The 17,403-nt window shown below is 49.8% G+C and overlaps 1 protein-coding gene across 5 annotated transcripts in view; it reads left to right on the top strand.

Annotated features, from left to right (window-relative positions):
- GALNT6 (polypeptide N-acetylgalactosaminyltransferase 6) overlaps nt 1–13,210 on the top strand; it is a 41,319-nt gene extending 28,109 nt beyond the window's left edge. For all 5 annotated transcript variants that reach the window (XM_009180758.4, XM_017945879.3, XM_017945878.3 and 2 more), the window contains 7 exons: nt 536–770; nt 4,066–4,183; nt 5,576–5,776; nt 6,628–6,759; nt 7,039–7,140; nt 8,476–8,628; nt 9,940–13,210. In XM_009180758.4, coding sequence (XP_009179022.1) covers nt 536–770; nt 4,066–4,183; nt 5,576–5,776; nt 6,628–6,759; nt 7,039–7,140; nt 8,476–8,628; nt 9,940–10,053 — 1,055 coding nt within the window. In that variant the 3' untranslated portion in view covers nt 10,054–13,210. The remainder of the gene's footprint in view (nt 1–535; nt 771–4,065; nt 4,184–5,575; nt 5,777–6,627; nt 6,760–7,038; nt 7,141–8,475; nt 8,629–9,939) is intronic.
- The last annotated feature ends 4,193 nt before the right edge of the window (nt 13,211–17,403 follow it).

The raw sequence follows: 17,403 nt of genomic DNA, 5'->3' as shown, positions 1-17,403 counted from the left end.
AAAATAGGAGTGAGGATACTAACCTTACTGAACAGAACTATTACTCTGAGGGCCGAATGAAGTAATACATGCAGAAGCTCAGTGAAAATCTCAAAGAGCCAGACAAATGAAAGAGATTATTCTTCTACAATTGGGGCTGAAGCTTGACATGCAGATGCCCCTGGGAGGGGGAACACCCTCTTCTGAAATCCACACGTGGGCCGGGAGGGCTGAGCCAATGGATCAGCTGGAACCCCTGAAGATACCATCCAGGGCCTCCCTGTGCTTTTGGGTCATCTGAGTTGACCATGTTACTCCCCAGAGACCTCCGTTCTCCCTGCCAAAGCTGCCTCCGCCTTTGGGGGTAGAGGGGTGGTAGGAGGGTTTTAGGAAATTCTGTGTGCTCCTTGCAGCGGTGAGGCTTGCTGTCCTCCTCTGCCTGTAACCCGGGAGTAGGTGAAAGGTCTCTTATCTTCCTGGGTGTTCTCCCCAGGATGCAGCTTGGGCTCAGCTGTGGGCAGGACCCTGATTGCTGCCTCCTGGTTGGGGCCTGCAGGTGAGTGCTTCCACGGCTGGCTGGAGCCCCTCCTGGCTCGAATCGCTGAGGACAAGACAGTGGTGGTGAGCCCAGACATCGTCACCATCGACCTTAATACTTTTGAGTTTGCCAAGCCCGTCCAGAGGGGCAGAGTCCACAGCCGAGGCAACTTTGACTGGAGCCTGACCTTCGGCTGGGAAACACTTCCTCCACATGAGAAGCAGAGGCGCAAGGATGAGACCTACCCCATCAAGTAAGGACCGCAGCCTGGTGAGCCCCCAACCTGGCCCCAGCCCTACCCAGTTCCAGGAACCTGTGCCATCTCACATCAACGTTTGTAAGGTGCTCTATCAAGCACTCGCCATATTATGTTTAATCCTCACTCCCTATGAAGCAGGTACAATGATTAGCTTTATAGAGAGAATACTAAGGCTCATAGTGATCAACACTGACCTAAGATCATGCAGCTAGCAACAGTGGAGCAAGGACACCCTTCCTGGCCTGTCTGGCCCTAACTGTGGCACTGCACTGCCTCACACCATGACAGTTTGCTCTTATTCACCACTTACCATGTGCCAGGCACTGAACTAAGGGCTTTACATTCTTTAGTTTATTCCTCCCTACACATAAAAGGACATGGCCCATGCTTGCAGATGGGGCAAGAGATGTGATGGAGGCCATTATGGAATAGTCACTGTCATAAGAGGGAGTGTTGTGTGCCCCCAGGAGACTGTCTTTGAAAAGACTCAGAATATAATGAAAGAAAATAGACATATTTTCTGCAGCATGAAGTCTGTAGCAGTTGCCCTGAACTTCTTTGGTGAAGGGCCAGATGATAAATATTTTCGGCTTTGCCAGCCACATATAGTTTGCTGCATATTCTTCTTAATTTTTTATTTTTTTTACAAACATTAAAAAATGTATAACCAATTTTTTTGCCCCAGAGGCTTCTAAAAACAGGCAGCCAGATTTTGCCCACAGGCTTTTATGTGCCAGCCTCTGAGCTGCAGGGTAGACAGTTGGAAGTCAACCCACTGTTTAATGCCCACTGGGCTCACCTTCCCCTCTTACACCCACCCTGTCCTCCCCTCTCCAGACTGCCTGTTGGTGTTATTGGAGACTGTAAGTTTATTTTAACAGTTGTCTCAGACAAACCGAGTTGAGGAGTGACTTTTAGTGTAGCCAGTGGTTTGGGATTATTTGTGTCATTGTTATCTTAGACTGGCCAGGATACTTAAGGGTCAACTGAACATACATCCGGGACAGAGGGAAGCAGAGGTTGGAGATACAGTAGCCAGAGATAAGAGGGAAGGTTTGAAAGGAGGAAAGGATTAGTGCTTCTTCCTCTCCATGTGCCCAGAACCCTAAAAACTGCTGTCCATGCCAGGCACAGTGGCCCATACCTGTAATCCCAGCTAGATGAGAGGCTGAAGTGGATTAGGTGGATTGCTTGAGCCCAGGAGTTTAAGAACATCCTGGGCAGCATAGCAAGACCCATCTCTTAAAAAAGAAAAAGAAAAGGAAAAAAAAAAAAACAAAAACCTGCTCAGAGTCCCAGTAGAAAGGAACTCAGGTGAATGCCACAGGGAGAAATCCCACAGATCCTGAACAGCCAGCTGCTCGGTCTCCACTAGGAGAGAAGGAAAGAAAAAGGCAAAAGAGAGAAAAGAAATTTGAACTTCTCACTGACCCAATGTTTGTTTCATAGCTGCCTTTTGTTTGGTGTGCACAGCAACAGATCCCCACCCCCACGCCAGTGACCAGGCACGCAGCGGCACAGTCAGAAAGAGGGTACCTGGCCCCCACCCATCACTGACGTCGCAGGCTTCAATGTCCAAGGGCCATACAACTGGAAGACAAAGCTCCAGTGTTTGAGGAATGAATATGCTCCTTGGCCCACATGCCCTGGTAGCATGCATGGCTTGCCGAGGCTCTTCACGTAGTGCCCCCACCCCCACCTGATGGTCCCCTCCTGGCCTCCCATCTCAAACCAACCACAGCCTAAGAGGAGAGTCAGAGGATCCTAGGGGTAGGCCAGGACATACAGGGTGTTTACTAGAGGTTGCCTGTGGTCGTGAATTTACAGTGAAGCTTCCCATGCAGGGTTTGTCCTCATAACTAATCCATCAGTGACTTCTCAGTCTGGGAGGCCTCTCAAAGACAAGACTCAGGGCCTGTGGGGGAGGAAGCAGGTTGGCTTCCAGGTGCTGTTCTGCAGCTCCAGCACTCTCTGAGCTTCTCAGGGTGCTACTTGGGCTGGTTTAAGAACCCTGGGAGAGGCCGAAGCCTCTTCCAAAGTGATAGGAAGCCAGCCTGAGCATGAGGGTTTCCCAACTGAAATTCCTTCCAGAAAGTGGCTGCAGGAGCCAACTTCGGAGAGACAAGAGCAACCACAGGGTAACACCAGGGTCGCGTTCCTGGGTAGTCACCTCGATGGATCAGCGGAATGAACAGTGATTGAGCCCCAGCTGTGTGTAAGGCACCTGGATAGGTTCTGGGGTTACAGGGGTTTCCGTATCTTTCTGCTTGGTTGTACCACATGAAGCCACCCACTGAGGGCAGCAAAGCCCTACCCATGCCAGGCTGGCCCAGACACAGAAGCCAACAGCTGATGATTGTGCTCCTGCCCTGTCTCCCCGGCCCCCACCCCCCATTCCATCTTGCGTATACTTCCCCGGGTCCGCTTGGATACCCTAACGCTTAGCCCAGTCCCTCTTAGAAGCAACCTGCTATCTAAACTCTAGGAATTAGATGTTTTTGTCAATTTATCTCATCTTGAGTCCACACCTCCCTGCCTGTGTCTAAAAGCCAGAATCTTTTTATAACCTTCTAAATGTTCCCTATAGCCCAAATTGAGCTTGATCTCACCTGACTTTCCACTGTTTCCCAGAGCACCGCTTATCAGCTTTCTCTGTTAAAAGCAACTGGCAACTTCTCCCTAAATCTACAGTTTCTCATGCAGTATAAATCACCAGGGATAGGCACCTACTAAAACTATGGCTTAATAGTCCCTGAAGGGCAGAGCCCCTGAAACAGAATGGAGTCAGCCCAGCTGATAATATTCATTCATTCATTCATTCATTCGTTCATGGTTTGAATCCTGCCTATGTTCAAAAACAATTTCACACAGCTTCTGAAAGTTGAGTATCTCCTAGGCTCCAGGCACTTTGCTGCCAAAAACTAACTAATGATAGCTTTAACCTCTGTGACTAGATTGAACTCTGGGGGAATGGGATCTTTCTCTGTTCTGTGTGTCCATCATGTAGCACGGGCCCTGGTGGCCAGTGTTACGTGCATCCTAGGTTGAACGAATCAATGAGTGCCTTTTAGAGGATAATTACATATTTCCTTGACCTGGTCCTAGAAGGGGAAGAGGACATAGTAAAAGCTAAATGATGAGTGAGTTAGTGGACGAGGGGCTGCACGTCCTGAGAAAGAGGATAGGAGGGGGAGGTGGGTTAGGAGGGGAGTCCACAAACAGCTTTCCCCGCCAGGCTCCGCTCCTCCTCTCCCAGAAGATGCACATGCTTCTCCCTCTGTCTCTCCAGATCCCCGACGTTTGCTGGTGGCCTCTTCTCCATCTCCAAGTCCTACTTTGAGCACATCGGTACCTATGATAATCAGATGGAGATCTGGGGAGGGGAGAACGTGGAAATGTCCTTCCGGGTGAGAGTGAAGAGGGCTTCGGGGGGAACCACAACATCCCAGGGGACAGCTTGAGAAATATTTCTCAGGCAGTGGTGGCATCAGGGACATCCCATCTGGAACTGAACTGGAAAGGGTAGCTACTTCCCAATGTGGCTCTGCCTCTTTTCTGCTCCCCGTGTCCATGGCAGTAGGGCTTGGGCAATCAGCTTGGACAGCTCAAAATAAACTACTAGGCACAGCTTCTCAGAGGGAACGAATAATAGGGGTAATGAGGACTGGACATCTGGAGACTGGGGACTCTTTTGCGATGTCTGTGGGAAAGGGTTAGGGTGAAGATAGAAACAGGTTAGTATGTTCACAACTAGGGCTAGAAAAAAAAAAAAAACAGATCAGTAACCAGTCATCATCCTTTTTCTGGAAAAATCAGGCTCCCCTTCCCAGTTCAAAGGACATATGCCCTGGTAACCTTTGAAGTTTCCCTCCCTATGCTCAATAAGCCCTTCATAACAGTTAGAGAAGATGGTGGCCCTAACTCTGGTGGACCCCAGAACCCTGAGAGATTCCAGGAATTAGGCAAATCAGGATTAGGTCAGGAAGAAAGAATTGCCTCTCCATGAAACCTACACAAATCTCCATGCCATGGAAAACTAATTAGTAAGTAGATGAGTTCATTTATGAAGTCACCTCTCATGGTGCCTGATGAGTATTAAGCACATAATGGATGCCTGCTGTTACTATAAATGATGATGTATTTCTGTTGCTCCCACACTAAACTGAATAACAACATACCTTCCCATCTAAAACCCAAGAGAGAAACCAGTGGAAGGGATGTCTTCAGCCAGCCCACCAGCATAGAAAAGGGTCACCTGCCAGTCACCCCAACTCCCAGCAGCCCAATACTAGGCTCCTCCGTGAGCCTCTGACCTCTGTTGACCCTCCTAGGCAGCCAGTGTGCTAAGGGCCCAGGTGACTACCACTGGCCACCTAGCAGCCAACTATCCTTGCTATTAATTAACACACTGATGCTCTGGTTTTTATCACCTGAGCGAGCTGATAAACTCACATTTCCAGGTCAAAAAGCCAAGTGATCAGAGCTCAGAGTAGGTATACAGGCATAGGGAACAAAAATTAACCAGCAGGCTTTTCCCTAAAGTGGGCCCTGGTAAACACAGGACCCTGCAGTCTCTCTGTGCTTAAGTCAGAGTGAACCAACATCAGAAAGCCTGAGATTGTGTAGTCATGGCCTAGGAAGAAGCCTGGTCAGTCTCCTTTTTTCCAGGGAGAGACAGCAGCATTTGCCCAAGTTCTTGGACCTGGGATCTGGTGCCCTGGGAATAGAATAGAGCTGCTTGTGGGGACACTGTCCCACCTAGCCCGCTGAAGGCCTCGTCCTGTCTCCTCTTACATCAGGTATGGCAGTGTGGGGGCCAGCTGGAGATCATCCCCTGCTCTGTCGTAGGCCATGTGTTCCGGACCAAGAGCCCCCACACCTTCCCCAAGGGTACTAGTGTCATTGCTCGCAATCAAGTACGCCTGGCGGAGGTCTGGATGGACAGCTACAAGAAGATTTTCTATAGGAGAAATCTGCAGGCAGCAAAGATGGCCCAAGAGGTGAGAAGAAATGGTCCTCAGAGAGGTTTAGATGAAGAGAAGTATGGCCCCCAGACCCTGTTCATGGGCCTAATGGCTGGGGCCCACCTCATCTCTACCATCTGGTGCCTCCCTTCACCCTCAGGGCCCTGTGAGCTAGAGCCCAGGAGAAGGCCACAGGGCACATAGTTTTTGAAAGCTAGAGAATGTTGTCCCTACGCATAGAGTCTCTGCATCCCTTCGGAGGGGAAGGGAGGGAAAAGAGATTTAGGGGAAGAGCCTCTTACAGGAGGAATGACTCTGAGAGCCTCGGCATTGGGGAGTGGGACATAATTGTCTGGGGAGTCACAAGAGATGGACCGATAAGCAGGGGACTCCAAAGCTAAGGCGGGGTGTTTGGGATTGAATGTGAGGCTGGGACAGTAGCTTCAACAGGTCCTGAGTGGGAATGAACATGAGAGACAGTAGTCCCAGTTGCTTTATACTATCTGCACTACTTCAGTCCAGACAGAAAGGTCAAAGACTGGTGGAACTGGCTGGGTGTGGTGGCTCACGCCTGTAATCCCAGCACTTTGGGAGGCTGAGGCGGACAGATCACCTAAGGTTAGGGGTTTGAGACCAGCCTGGCCAACATGGTGAAACCCCATCTCTACTAAAAATAAAAAAATTAACCGGGCATGGTGGCGTGTGACTGTAGTCCCAGCTACTCGGGAGGCTGAGGCAGGTGAATCACTTGAACCCAGAAGGGGAAGGTTGCAGTGAGCCAAGATCGTGCCACTGCACTCCAGCCTGGGTGACAGAGTGAGACTCCCTCTTAAAAAAAAAAAAACAACTGGTGGAACTGATCCTTAGGGGGCTGGCTTGGTTGACAGAAATCCTTCGGTGACATTTCGGAACGACTGCAGCTGAGGGAACAACTGCACTGTCACAGCTTTTCCTGGTACCTGCACAACGTCTACCCAGAGATGTTTGTTCCTGACCTGACGCCCACCTTCTATGGTGCCGTAAGTCTTGAGAACCAACCTGCCTGCGTGGGAGGTTCCCTGCCTGCCCCACAGAGGGGTTCAGTCCTGCCCTTTCCAGCCTCTGGGGCTCTGCAGCTCACTTTGCTGTTAGCTCCAGGCATGTGGGTTAATGCACAGAGGAGAGAAATGACAGGGGAAATCCAGCCATGCAAATTTGTTGCAGTTGACTGGAATTTGTTCCAGTGGGGCCCCATACCACACAGGAGGAACCTCCTGACTGTGTCATCCTGCTTCCCCTCTCTGCTCACCCTTCTGCAGATCAAGAACCTCGGCACCAACCAATGCCTGGATGTGGGTGAGAACAACCGTGGGGGGAAGCCCCTCATCATGTACTCTTGCCACGGCCTTGGCGGCAACCAGGTATGCAGCCCACCCATCTCCGGAGCATTTCCTCTCCTCACCAGCTCCCTTTCTGTACCCTAAAGAGTCCTTTCCTGAGGACTGGGAGGGAGGAGATATGATCCCTGCCCTCAGGAAGCTTCCAGTCAGAGGAGAAGGCATAACACACACAAGGTCTGAATAAGGGACATCCAGAGAGAACGAGGCATTGGTGCTGGGTGTGAGAAGGGGATGGGAGGGAGGGTTGTTCATCAGAGGAGGCTTGCTGAAGAAGGCTAGCTGCTGGGGGATATTTAGGGGTGAGGGTGGAAAATTTTCGAGCACACCCCATCACCTACACTCAACTTCTATCTTCAATGCATCTTCTGCCCAGAAGCTACCACTCAGTTGATCCTACCACCTTGCAGTGACCCCAAAACTAGGTGCCCAGCACTAGTAAGAGAGAGGCACTAAAAACAGAGCCGGAGTGGGGAAAGGAGTGGTGTGGGCCGCTGAACAAGCCTGCTGGCATATACAGGTGAAGACAGTCATTCTAGAGCAGTTTCCTGTACCACTGGCCTGCAAGATGATTTCTGGTGGTACACTGAAGAACATTTTTTATTTTAATAGTAATTTATTAGCAAAAATAGAACAAGCATATCACATGATTTCACTGATGTTACTTAAAATGAGGCTAAGTTAAATTTAATTTTAATCTAATTTAAAGGAAATGTGATTAGGCACAATAGCTCACATCTGTAATCCCAGCACTTTGGGAGGGTGAGGCAGGTGGATCACTTGAGCCTAAGAGTTTGAGACCTGTCTGGGCAACATAGCAAGACACCCTGTCTCTATAAAAAATTTTTTAAAAATTAGCCAGGTATGGTGCCACACCCCTGCAGTCTCAGCTACTCAGGAAGCTGATGTGGGAGGATCACTTGAACAAAGGAATTCAAGGTTGCAGTGAGCTATGATCATGCCGCCACACTCTTAGCCTAAGCAACAGAGCAAGACCCTGCCTCAAAAAAAAGCGAGAGAGAAAGAAAACATATCGGTTGGGCACAGTGGCTCACACCTGTAATCCCAGCACTTTGGGAGGCCAAGGTGGGAGGATCACTTGAGCTCAGGAGTTTGAGACCAGCTTGGGCAACACAGAAAGACCCCATGTCATAAAAAAGAATTTTATATACATATAATTCCAGTATAACCCTGATATAGTAACAATCCTGAAGGCAGCACATAAATGAGTAAAGTCTTGGCATGGCCTCACATTCACTCTCCTCCCCAGGAGACCATGCATGGTTGACAGCTCAGGGCAGGTGGCTTTGGAAGGCTGGGGGCAAACTCTCCCCCTGCTTCTCTTGTCTTGATTTCCAGTACTTTGAATACACAACTCAGAGGGACCTTCGCCACAACATCGCAAAACAGCTGTGTCTACATGTCAGCAAGGGTGCCCTGGGCCTTGGGAGCTGCCACTTTACTGGCAAGAATAGCCAGGTCCCCAAGGACGAGGAATGGGAATTGACCCAGGTGAGTTGGTATCCAGAAAGCTCAGAATCAAGAACTTGAGGCCGGGTGTGGTGGCTCACTCCTGTAATCCCAGCACTTTGAGAGGCCAAGGCGGGTGGATCACAAGGTCAGGAGTCCGAGACCACCTGGCCAACATGGTGAAACCCCATCTCTACTAATAATACAAAAATTAGCTGGACGTGGTGGCTGGTGCCTGTAATCCCATCTACTCAGGAGGCTGAGGCAGGAGAATTGCCTGAACCCAGGAGGCGGAGGTTGCAGTGAGCCGAGATCATGCCATTGCACTCCAGCCTGGGTGACAGAGCGAGACTCCATCTTGGAAAAAATAAAAAATAAAAAAAGAACTTGAGGCCACATCTGCCCATCTATATTTTCTTAATTTTCTTCCTGAAACACCATGGGGTGGAGTAGAGCAATGTAGAAGGTAGGTGAGTATGGGCGTGGCAACAGGCAGGGTTCTTGGGGCTTAAAGGGTATTTGGTGATGACTGATGTAAAAATGGGGTGAGAGGTTATGGTTCATGGCTAGCTCTGCCATGGTTGAAGCATTTTTAGGCTGAACCCAATTAGAAGAAGGTGAAGAGTCATTCGTAGTTCCTGCTTGTCCTCTGTGTCCTAGGCTCAAAGCTAGGCACTCACATACCTGGGTCCAGTTAATCTTTCAGAGGCTCTTTCCAAGCAGGAATAGTCACTGTTTCTACAGATGAGCTGGAGCCGGAGGAAGCCCAGCATGTCTGTGACTGGCCCAAGACCCACCACTAGTAAATATCAGGCCTGGGATTCAGCCCCAGATGGGTCTGACTTGAAAGCATGGGCTCTTTCCATTACACCACACTGCTCCAGGATATGCCATGTAACCGCCACCATGCTGAGCTCAAGCCAGCACCCCGAGTGAGCCTCCCTACTTCACTCCAGCTTAGGAAAGAGGAACCTAACCTGGAGGCTGCAGGGAAGGGAGCAGCCTAAACATAATGCAAGGCAGAAAATTGGAGGTGGAGCAGTGGCCCTGGGTCTGAGCCTAGCCATCTGGGGGCGGGGGAGGCCCTGAAAGCATTTTTCTCTCAGCCCACGATCTTGTCTTTCACCATTTCATCCACTCAGGCTGAAGCTGGGGATGGGGATTTGGTACCAGCCAGAGATGGGAACTCAGGAATGTGTCTCATGAGAGGGCAGGAAAGGAATGGGGAAGTGTCTTCTTTGTGCCTTGTGGGGTTCCCTTGGCCTTTTATCAATTGTACCCCATCGCATTGTCCCCGGTAGCACTGTTAGAGGTTTGTGGCCCAGATTGACCCTTTGCTCTGTCATCTTTTAGGATCAGCTCATCAGGAACTCAGGATCTGGTACCTGCCTGACATCCCAGGACAAAAAGCCAGCCATGGCCCCCTGTAATCCCAGTGACCCCCATCAGTTGTGGCTCTTTGTCTAGGACCCAGATTATCCCTGGAGAGAGCCTCCACAAGCTCCTCACGAAACAGGATTGCTGATGTCTGGGAACCTGATCACCAGCTTCTTGGGAGGCCGTAAAGATGGATTTCTAAACCCACTGGGTGGCAAGGCAGGACCTTCCTACTCCTTGCAACAACATTGGGCCCATTTTCTTTCCTTCACACCAACGGAAGAAACCATTAGGACATGTATTTAGCCTAGGGTTTTCCTGTTCTAGAAACAGAGGCTTCCAAAGTAGGGAAGGTAGCTGGGGGAGGGTTCAGGGCAGCAATGCTGAGCTCAAGAAAAGTACTTCAGGCTGGGCACGGTGGCTCATGCCTGAAATCCTAGCACTTTGGGAAGACGAGGTGGGAAAATGGCTTGAGCCCAGGAGTTCAAGACCGGCCTGAGCAACATAGTGAGGATCCCATCTCTATGCCCGCCCCTGCCCCCTCACCAAAAAAGAAAAATAGCTGGGCATGGTGGCTTACGCCTGTAGTTGCAGCTACTCAGAAGGCTGGGGTGGGAGGATTGTTTGCGCCCCGGAGGTTGAAGCTACAGTGAGCCTTGATTGTGTCACTGCACTCCAGCCTGGGCAACAGGTGAGACTCTATCTCAAAAAAAAAAAAAAAAAAGAAGAAGAAGAAGAAAAAGAAGAAGAAAAGAAAAGTACTTCTACAGCCATGTCCTGATTCCTTGATCATCCAAAGTACCTGCAGAGTCCAGTGAAATGGTATTTTTTGGCTGGGCACAGTGGCTCACACCTGTAATCCTAGCACTTTGGGAGGCCAAGGCAGGTGGATCACCTGAGGTCAGAAGTTTGAGACCAGCCTGGACTACATGATGAAACTCCATCTCTACTAAAAGTACAAAAATTAGCTGGGCATGATGGCACACACCTGCAGTCCCAGCTACTTGGGAGGCTGAGGCAGGAGAATCGCTTGAACCCAGGAGGCAGAGGTTGCTGTGAGCCAAGACCACACCATTTCACCCCAGCCTGGGCAACAAGAGCAAAACTCCATCTCAAAAAAAAAAAGTATATTCTAACAGATGGATCAGAGGTCTGAGAGATCCTCCCTTGCTAATATTACCCAAAGTCTGTAAACTATTTACAGATATCTCCCTGACAGGTGTCCTTTATCTTACTTTATCTGTACAATAATCCTGTGAGAAAGACAGGACAGAAACCACTGTGCCCATTTTACAGATACAAAAACTGAGACACAGGTAAAGGGGCTTGTCTGTAGTCCCATAGCTAGCAGATGGCTGGAGCCAAGACTGAGGTTTGTTCTTCAATGCTGAGCCAGGGCTCCTTCCACTGCACCACAAGAACACTAGACCACTTGCCACCAGCCTTCTTGTTCCCTCTTCCTCCATTCTGATCATTTCTAGCTGGCTGGCCTCCACAGAGCATAGGAAAACAGAGCCAGAGCCAGGCGCGGTGGCTCATGCCTATAATCTCAACACTCTGGGAGGCCGAGCCAGGTGGATAACCTGAGGTCAGGAATTAGAGACCAGCCTGGCCAACATGGTGAAACCCTATCTCTACTAAAAATATAAAAATTAGCCGGGCATGGTGGCGCACACCTGTAATCCCAGTTACTCGGGAGGCTAAGGCAGGAGAATTGCTTGAATCCGGGAGGCAGAGGTTGCAGTGAGCCAAGATCGCGCCACTGCACTCCAGCCTAGGCAACAAGAGCAAAACTCCATCTCCAAAAAAAAGAAAAGAAAAGAAAAACAGAGCCAGGTAGCTACTGTGAAGACAGCACACTTAGGAATCCTGGGATGTTAGTGTTAAAAGAAAGCTCCTAGAGCCAGTGATTCTCAAGTTTGTCCCAGAACCCTTTTTTCTAAACCCCATATAAAAGGTAGATTAAAAAAACAAAGTAGCATGAGTGAAATTAAGAGAGGGACAGGCAACGCCTTCCAGCCCCTAACTTCTAAAGGTCTGGAAGCACAACGTGAAAATCATGTAGCCCAACCCTATCATTTTCACATTATGAAACTGAGTCCAGATAAGTGAATCTGTCCAAGGTCACTCAACAAGATATCAGTAGCCCTGAGGGTAAGGACTCTGATAAGGCGCGGGAGGATCCTGGAAAGCCTGAGGCAGGAGGAAGAGTGTGCAGAGTTGAGCGTGTCTGGAAGGCTGATCCACTGCTGGGTCTACATCAAGGCCCCATGGGGAGCAGACCCGACTGCACATGGCTCTTTTGCTGGAAGAAGAGCATGGCTGTGCAGAAGACTAGAATTTCATCTGGGAAGGCTTCTTTGGACTGTCAGTAGCAGGATTTCACCAAATGAGGGTGCTATGGGACCACAGTTGTCTCTTGTTCCCATGCAACTCAACCCTGCAGGAGGCCTCCCACATCCCTGAGAGCCTTCTGGACCCTATAGAGGAGATATTCTTGGGTAGGCCAGCCAAACGGAGAGGAGAGAGTGGCCAGGATACGACCTGGAGTAGGGAAGGGAAAAAGTTCCCAGAAAGAAGAGAATTGGATGAGAGGTCTCAGTGGAAATAAAGGTTTTCTGGCATTGGTCAAGGAAACCCACGTTGTGTTCCTCATACCTGTGTTGTTCCTTAGCCGAGTTAGTTGATTTGGGCTATGAAGAACCACACACATCTGAAAAGTTCTGTTACAGCCACTGTCTCATGTCCCTAAACATTCTCTGGACCTAAATCTAGCCTGTGTATTGTGTCAAGCACGTGGAGACGTGAGATATGAAACGAGGTCCTGTCCCCGTGGAACTCACACGCTAAATGTAAGCAAATCATGGCAAGCCTGGAGATGCTCCAAGAGGTGCTGGAGGAGTTGGAGCAATTCCCTCCACTTAGGGAATCAGGTAAGGCCTCACAAAGATGGCAATGTTTGACCTAAGACCTCGGAAGATGAGTCCTCAGATGGGAAGGGCTCAATAAGCAGAGATGTCACAGGCAGCAGCCTGGCAGGAGCAAAGCCACAGAGGACACGTGGCCCCAGTGGGTCTGAGAAACCCAGAGGACATTGGGGTGAGGGAGTGATGGGTGTAGAAGCTGGAAGATCAGAGTTACATTGTGAATTTCAGGGGCCCTAGGCACTTTCGCCTTCACGGGGCTCTTGCTCCATTCAAAAAAAAAATTGTTATGACTATGTTGGTATAAAGATGAATGTAATCCAGGTTGATTGTATTTTCTTTATTTACTCTGGTTTTAAAAGAAGCTAAAACATTTCTATGGGCCCTGGGCACTGCACCTACTGTGCCTACTGGGTAACTCAGCCCTGCAGAAGAGTGGGTTGGGGCCCAATTGAGAGAGGCTTTGGTAGGTCTGGTAAGCCACAGGGAGTCATGGAGCCTAACCCTAGCCTTATTCTTGGTTGCATTAAACATCCAAATGTGGATCCCAGTATCCCTCATACTGTCTATGGTATCACCCAACAGCTCCCCAGGCAAGTCATATGATGTAGCCCAACCAAGGTGCCCAGCTGTGTCAAGAAGGCTCCACCTGCCCCCAAATAGCATAGCACTTCCCAGGCGCAGTCAGCCAAGAGTTACTCCCAGGAAGTGGGAGATGCAGCAGGAGGGAGACACAGGCTGTGCCCAGAGAGTAGGTCTGGGTTCAGGGATGAGGGGAGGACTAGGGAAGGGAGGTGGTGGAGAAGAGGGAGAAGTGTTGGGAAGGCTCAAGAAACTAGTTTCAGCCAGGCACCAATGGCTCACAACTGTAATCCCAGCACTTTGAGAAGCTGAGGCGGGCAGATCACTTGAGGTCAGGAGTTCAAGACCAGCCTGGCCAACATGGCGAAACCCAGCCTCCACTAAAAATACAAAAGTTAGCCAAACGTGGTGGCATGCACCTGTAATCCCAGCTACTTGGGAGGCTGAGGCACAAGAATCACTTGAGCCAGGGAGGCAGAGGTTGCAGTGAGCCGAGATTGCATTCTAGCCTGGGTGACCAAGTGAGACTCTGTCTCAAACAAACAAGAAACTAGCTTCTTCATGGCATTTTCCTTAGTCAAGCCTGGCCTGGCCATAACAACACCCGTATTCTTCCTTAAAACCCACCCCTCTGACCATTCTCAGCTAACCTAAGGCCCCTACCTGTTAAAACCCTGCTGCTAGCCCTGTGTTACTATCTCCTGGCTCTAGGAGTCTCTCACTCTAGCATCAAAGAGCTAGGCCTCTCTGGGGATCCGCTTCCCACATGAGGAGTATTGGGGCCATTGCCACAAATAGCTAGATGTCCCAGAATTTATTCTTATTTTTAATTACCAAAGTAATACTATGCCAGCCTAGCCAACATAGCAAAACCCCATCTTTACTAAAAATACAAAAATTAGCTGGGCGTGGTGGTGGGCACCTATAATTCCAACTACTCACGAGGTTGAGGCAGGAGAATCGCTTGAACCAGGGAGGTGGAGGTTGCAGTGAGCTGAGATTGCGCCATTGCACTTCAGCCTGCGCAACAGAGAGAGACTCTGTATTTAAAAAAAAAAAAAAAAAAAAAAAAAAAGTAATACTGTGGAGTAAAGTCAAGTGATCTAGAAAAGTCAGGTGTAAAAAGGTGAAATTTGCTACTTGGGAGGCTCAGGTGGGAGGATCGCTGGAGCCCAGAAGGTCAGGGCTGCAGTAAGTTGTGACTGTGCCATTGCACACCAGCCTGGGCGACAGAGACTCTGTCTCAAAAAAATGGTAAAGCTGCATAGTATTCCATAGCAGGGTTAAACCTTTTTTTCAGTCTTTATTCAGTCTTCCTCTACTGATAAATACTTAGTTTTTTTCCAATTTTGCAACAAGCTTTGTGACAAACTATACTATAACCCACAACCTTGAACATTTATTTTTGTGCCTGTTTCGTTTTGAGACTGGGTCTTGTTCTGTCACCCAGGCTGGAGTGCAGTGACACAATCATGGCTCACTGCAGCCTCGATCTCCCATGCTCAAGGGATCCTCCCGCCTCAGCCTCCCAAGTAATGGGACTACAGGCATGTGCCACCATGTTTTTTTCATGTTTTGTAGAGACAAGTTCTCATTATGTTGCCCAGACTGGTATCAAACTTCTGGCCTCAAGCAGTCCTCCCGCCTTGGCTTTCCAAAGTGCTAAGATTACAAACATGAGCCACCATGCCTGACCAGAGTTTATCTCAAAAGAATTCATTCCTAGAATCGGTATGCAACGTCAGAAGAAATGCAATGCCTCAAAATTTAAGTCATTGTCTGGCCAGGCGGATGGCTCATGCCTGTAATCCCAGTACTTTGGGAGGCTGAGGTGGGTGAATCACTCGAGCTCAGGAGTTAGAGACTAGCCTGGGCAACATGGTGAAACCTCGTCTCTACAAAAAATACAAATATTAGCCGGGCATGGTGGCTGGCACCTGTAGTCCCAGCTACTTGAGGGGCTGAGATGGGAGGATCGCTTGAGCCCAGAAGGCAGAGGTTGCAGTGAGTTGAGATTATGCCACTGTACTCTAGCATGGGCAACAGAATGAGACCCTGTCTTAAAAAAAAGAAAAAATTTAAGCCATTGTCTAGGCCTAACCCTAAGAGTAATAATTTTTTTTTCTTTTTCTTTTTTTTGAGATGGAGTCTTGTTCTGTCACCCAGGCTGGAGTGCAGTGGCACAATCTTGGCTCACTCCAACCTCCACCTTCAGGGTTCAAGCAATTCTCCCTGCCTCAGCTTCTTCCCAAGGAGCTGGGATTACAGCTCCCAAGTACAGGGATTACACCACCACGCCCGGCTAATTTTTGTATTTTTAGTAGAGACGGGATTTCGCCATGTTGGCCAGGCTGGTCTGGAACTCCTGACCTCAGGTGATCCGGTCCTGCTGTGATGTCAAGAGGTAACCTTCAGGAGGCCCTCAAGCCTCCTCTTGGACTCCTCATCCTGGGTCTAGAAGCCAGAGGAAGCAGGGAAGTGGTGGGAGAATGACAAAAGAGGCCTTGGGTTCCCTAGCACAGCTCACCCCTCTTCCCTGAGGTTCACTTTGTGCCAGACGCTGAAGGGCAGGCTGGAGAGCAAGCTCTTCAGGTTATCTGAGCAACAAAGTGCAACCACCCTGAACAGCTCAAGACCCTGAAAAGGTGACTGTGCAGATTCCTTCAACCCAGGCCTCTCCCACCCCTGCAGCCATGAAACTTGGATTCTGGAGTGTTCAGGCAACAAAAGCCCTGGGTGGGCAGGTGATGGTCCTGCTTCTGTCTAGCTTTCTGGCTTCTCCCTGCCTAATTCCAAACCCTGTGCATTGCTACCATGACTGCTGCACCCAGCTACCAGTCCTCTGCTCTGGAGCCTGCAGTGGCTCTGATCATTTTGTGGCCAACCCAAGGGTCCTCTGCCCACCTCAAGGCACATTGCAACTCCTTTCTCTCTCTTTTTATTTATTTATTTATTTTTATTATTATTTTTTTTTTTATTCAGAGTCTTTTTTTGAGACGGTGTCTCGCTCTGTCGCCCATGCTGGAGTGCAGTGGCATGATCTCAGCTCACCGCAAGCTCTGCCTCCCAGGCTCACGCCATCCTCCTGCCTCCGCCTCCCGAGTAGCTGGGACTACAGGTGCCCACCACCATACCCCGCTAATTGTTTGTAATTTTTTAGTGCAGGCGGGGTTTCACCGTGTTAGCCAGGGTAGTCTCGATCTCCTGACCTCGTGATCCGCCCACCTCGGCCTCCCAAAGTGCTGGGACTACAGGCGCCCACCACCACACCCGGCTAATTTTTTGCAATTTTTTAGTACAGGCAGGGTTTCACCGTGTTAGCCAGGGTGGTCTCGATCTCCTGACCTCATGATCCGCCCACCTTGGCCTCCCAAAGTGCTGGGATTACAGGCGTGAGCCACTGCGCCCGGCCAATTTTTGTATTTTTAGTAGAGATGGGGTTTCACCATGTTGGCCAGGATGGTCTCGATCTCTTGACCTTGTGATCTGCCTGTCTCAGCCTCCCAAAGTGCTGGGATTACAGGCATGAGCCACTGCGCCCGGCTGCAACTCCTTTTTCTTTCTTTTACAAACTGTGACAAAGCCTTTCATCTCTTGCAGGAACCTCGGCTCCTCCCCTCGTTCTCCCTCTGCTCTTCACCCTCCATCTACCCTCATAGCCCTCAGACTGTCTTCACATCCCAAGGATCCCTTCCTCTACCCTGCCCCACATTCTCCTCTGGGAGCCCCTTCTTGGCTCTCCATCTGAAAGGGCCCAAGCCTGTTTCTCAGTACTTTCCTCCCCCAGAATTCTCTCCACTGCATCTACTTGGCTTTTGTGTCTGCATTTACACCTATGCCTGCATCCTGGGGGCACGTGCCATCTCCCTCTTTGGGCAGAGAGAGTTGCTGTGTCTTCCTCGCCCTTTCTAACCACTGCCCCCTCCTCCACTAT

Source organism: Papio anubis, chromosome 9, assembly GCF_008728515.1.
Source record: "Papio anubis isolate 15944 chromosome 9, Panubis1.0, whole genome shotgun sequence".
Taxonomy (NCBI): Eukaryota; Metazoa; Chordata; class Mammalia; order Primates; family Cercopithecidae; genus Papio; species Papio anubis.
Note: the sequence above shows the minus strand (reverse complement) of the source record. Positions and strands in the feature narration are given on the sequence as shown.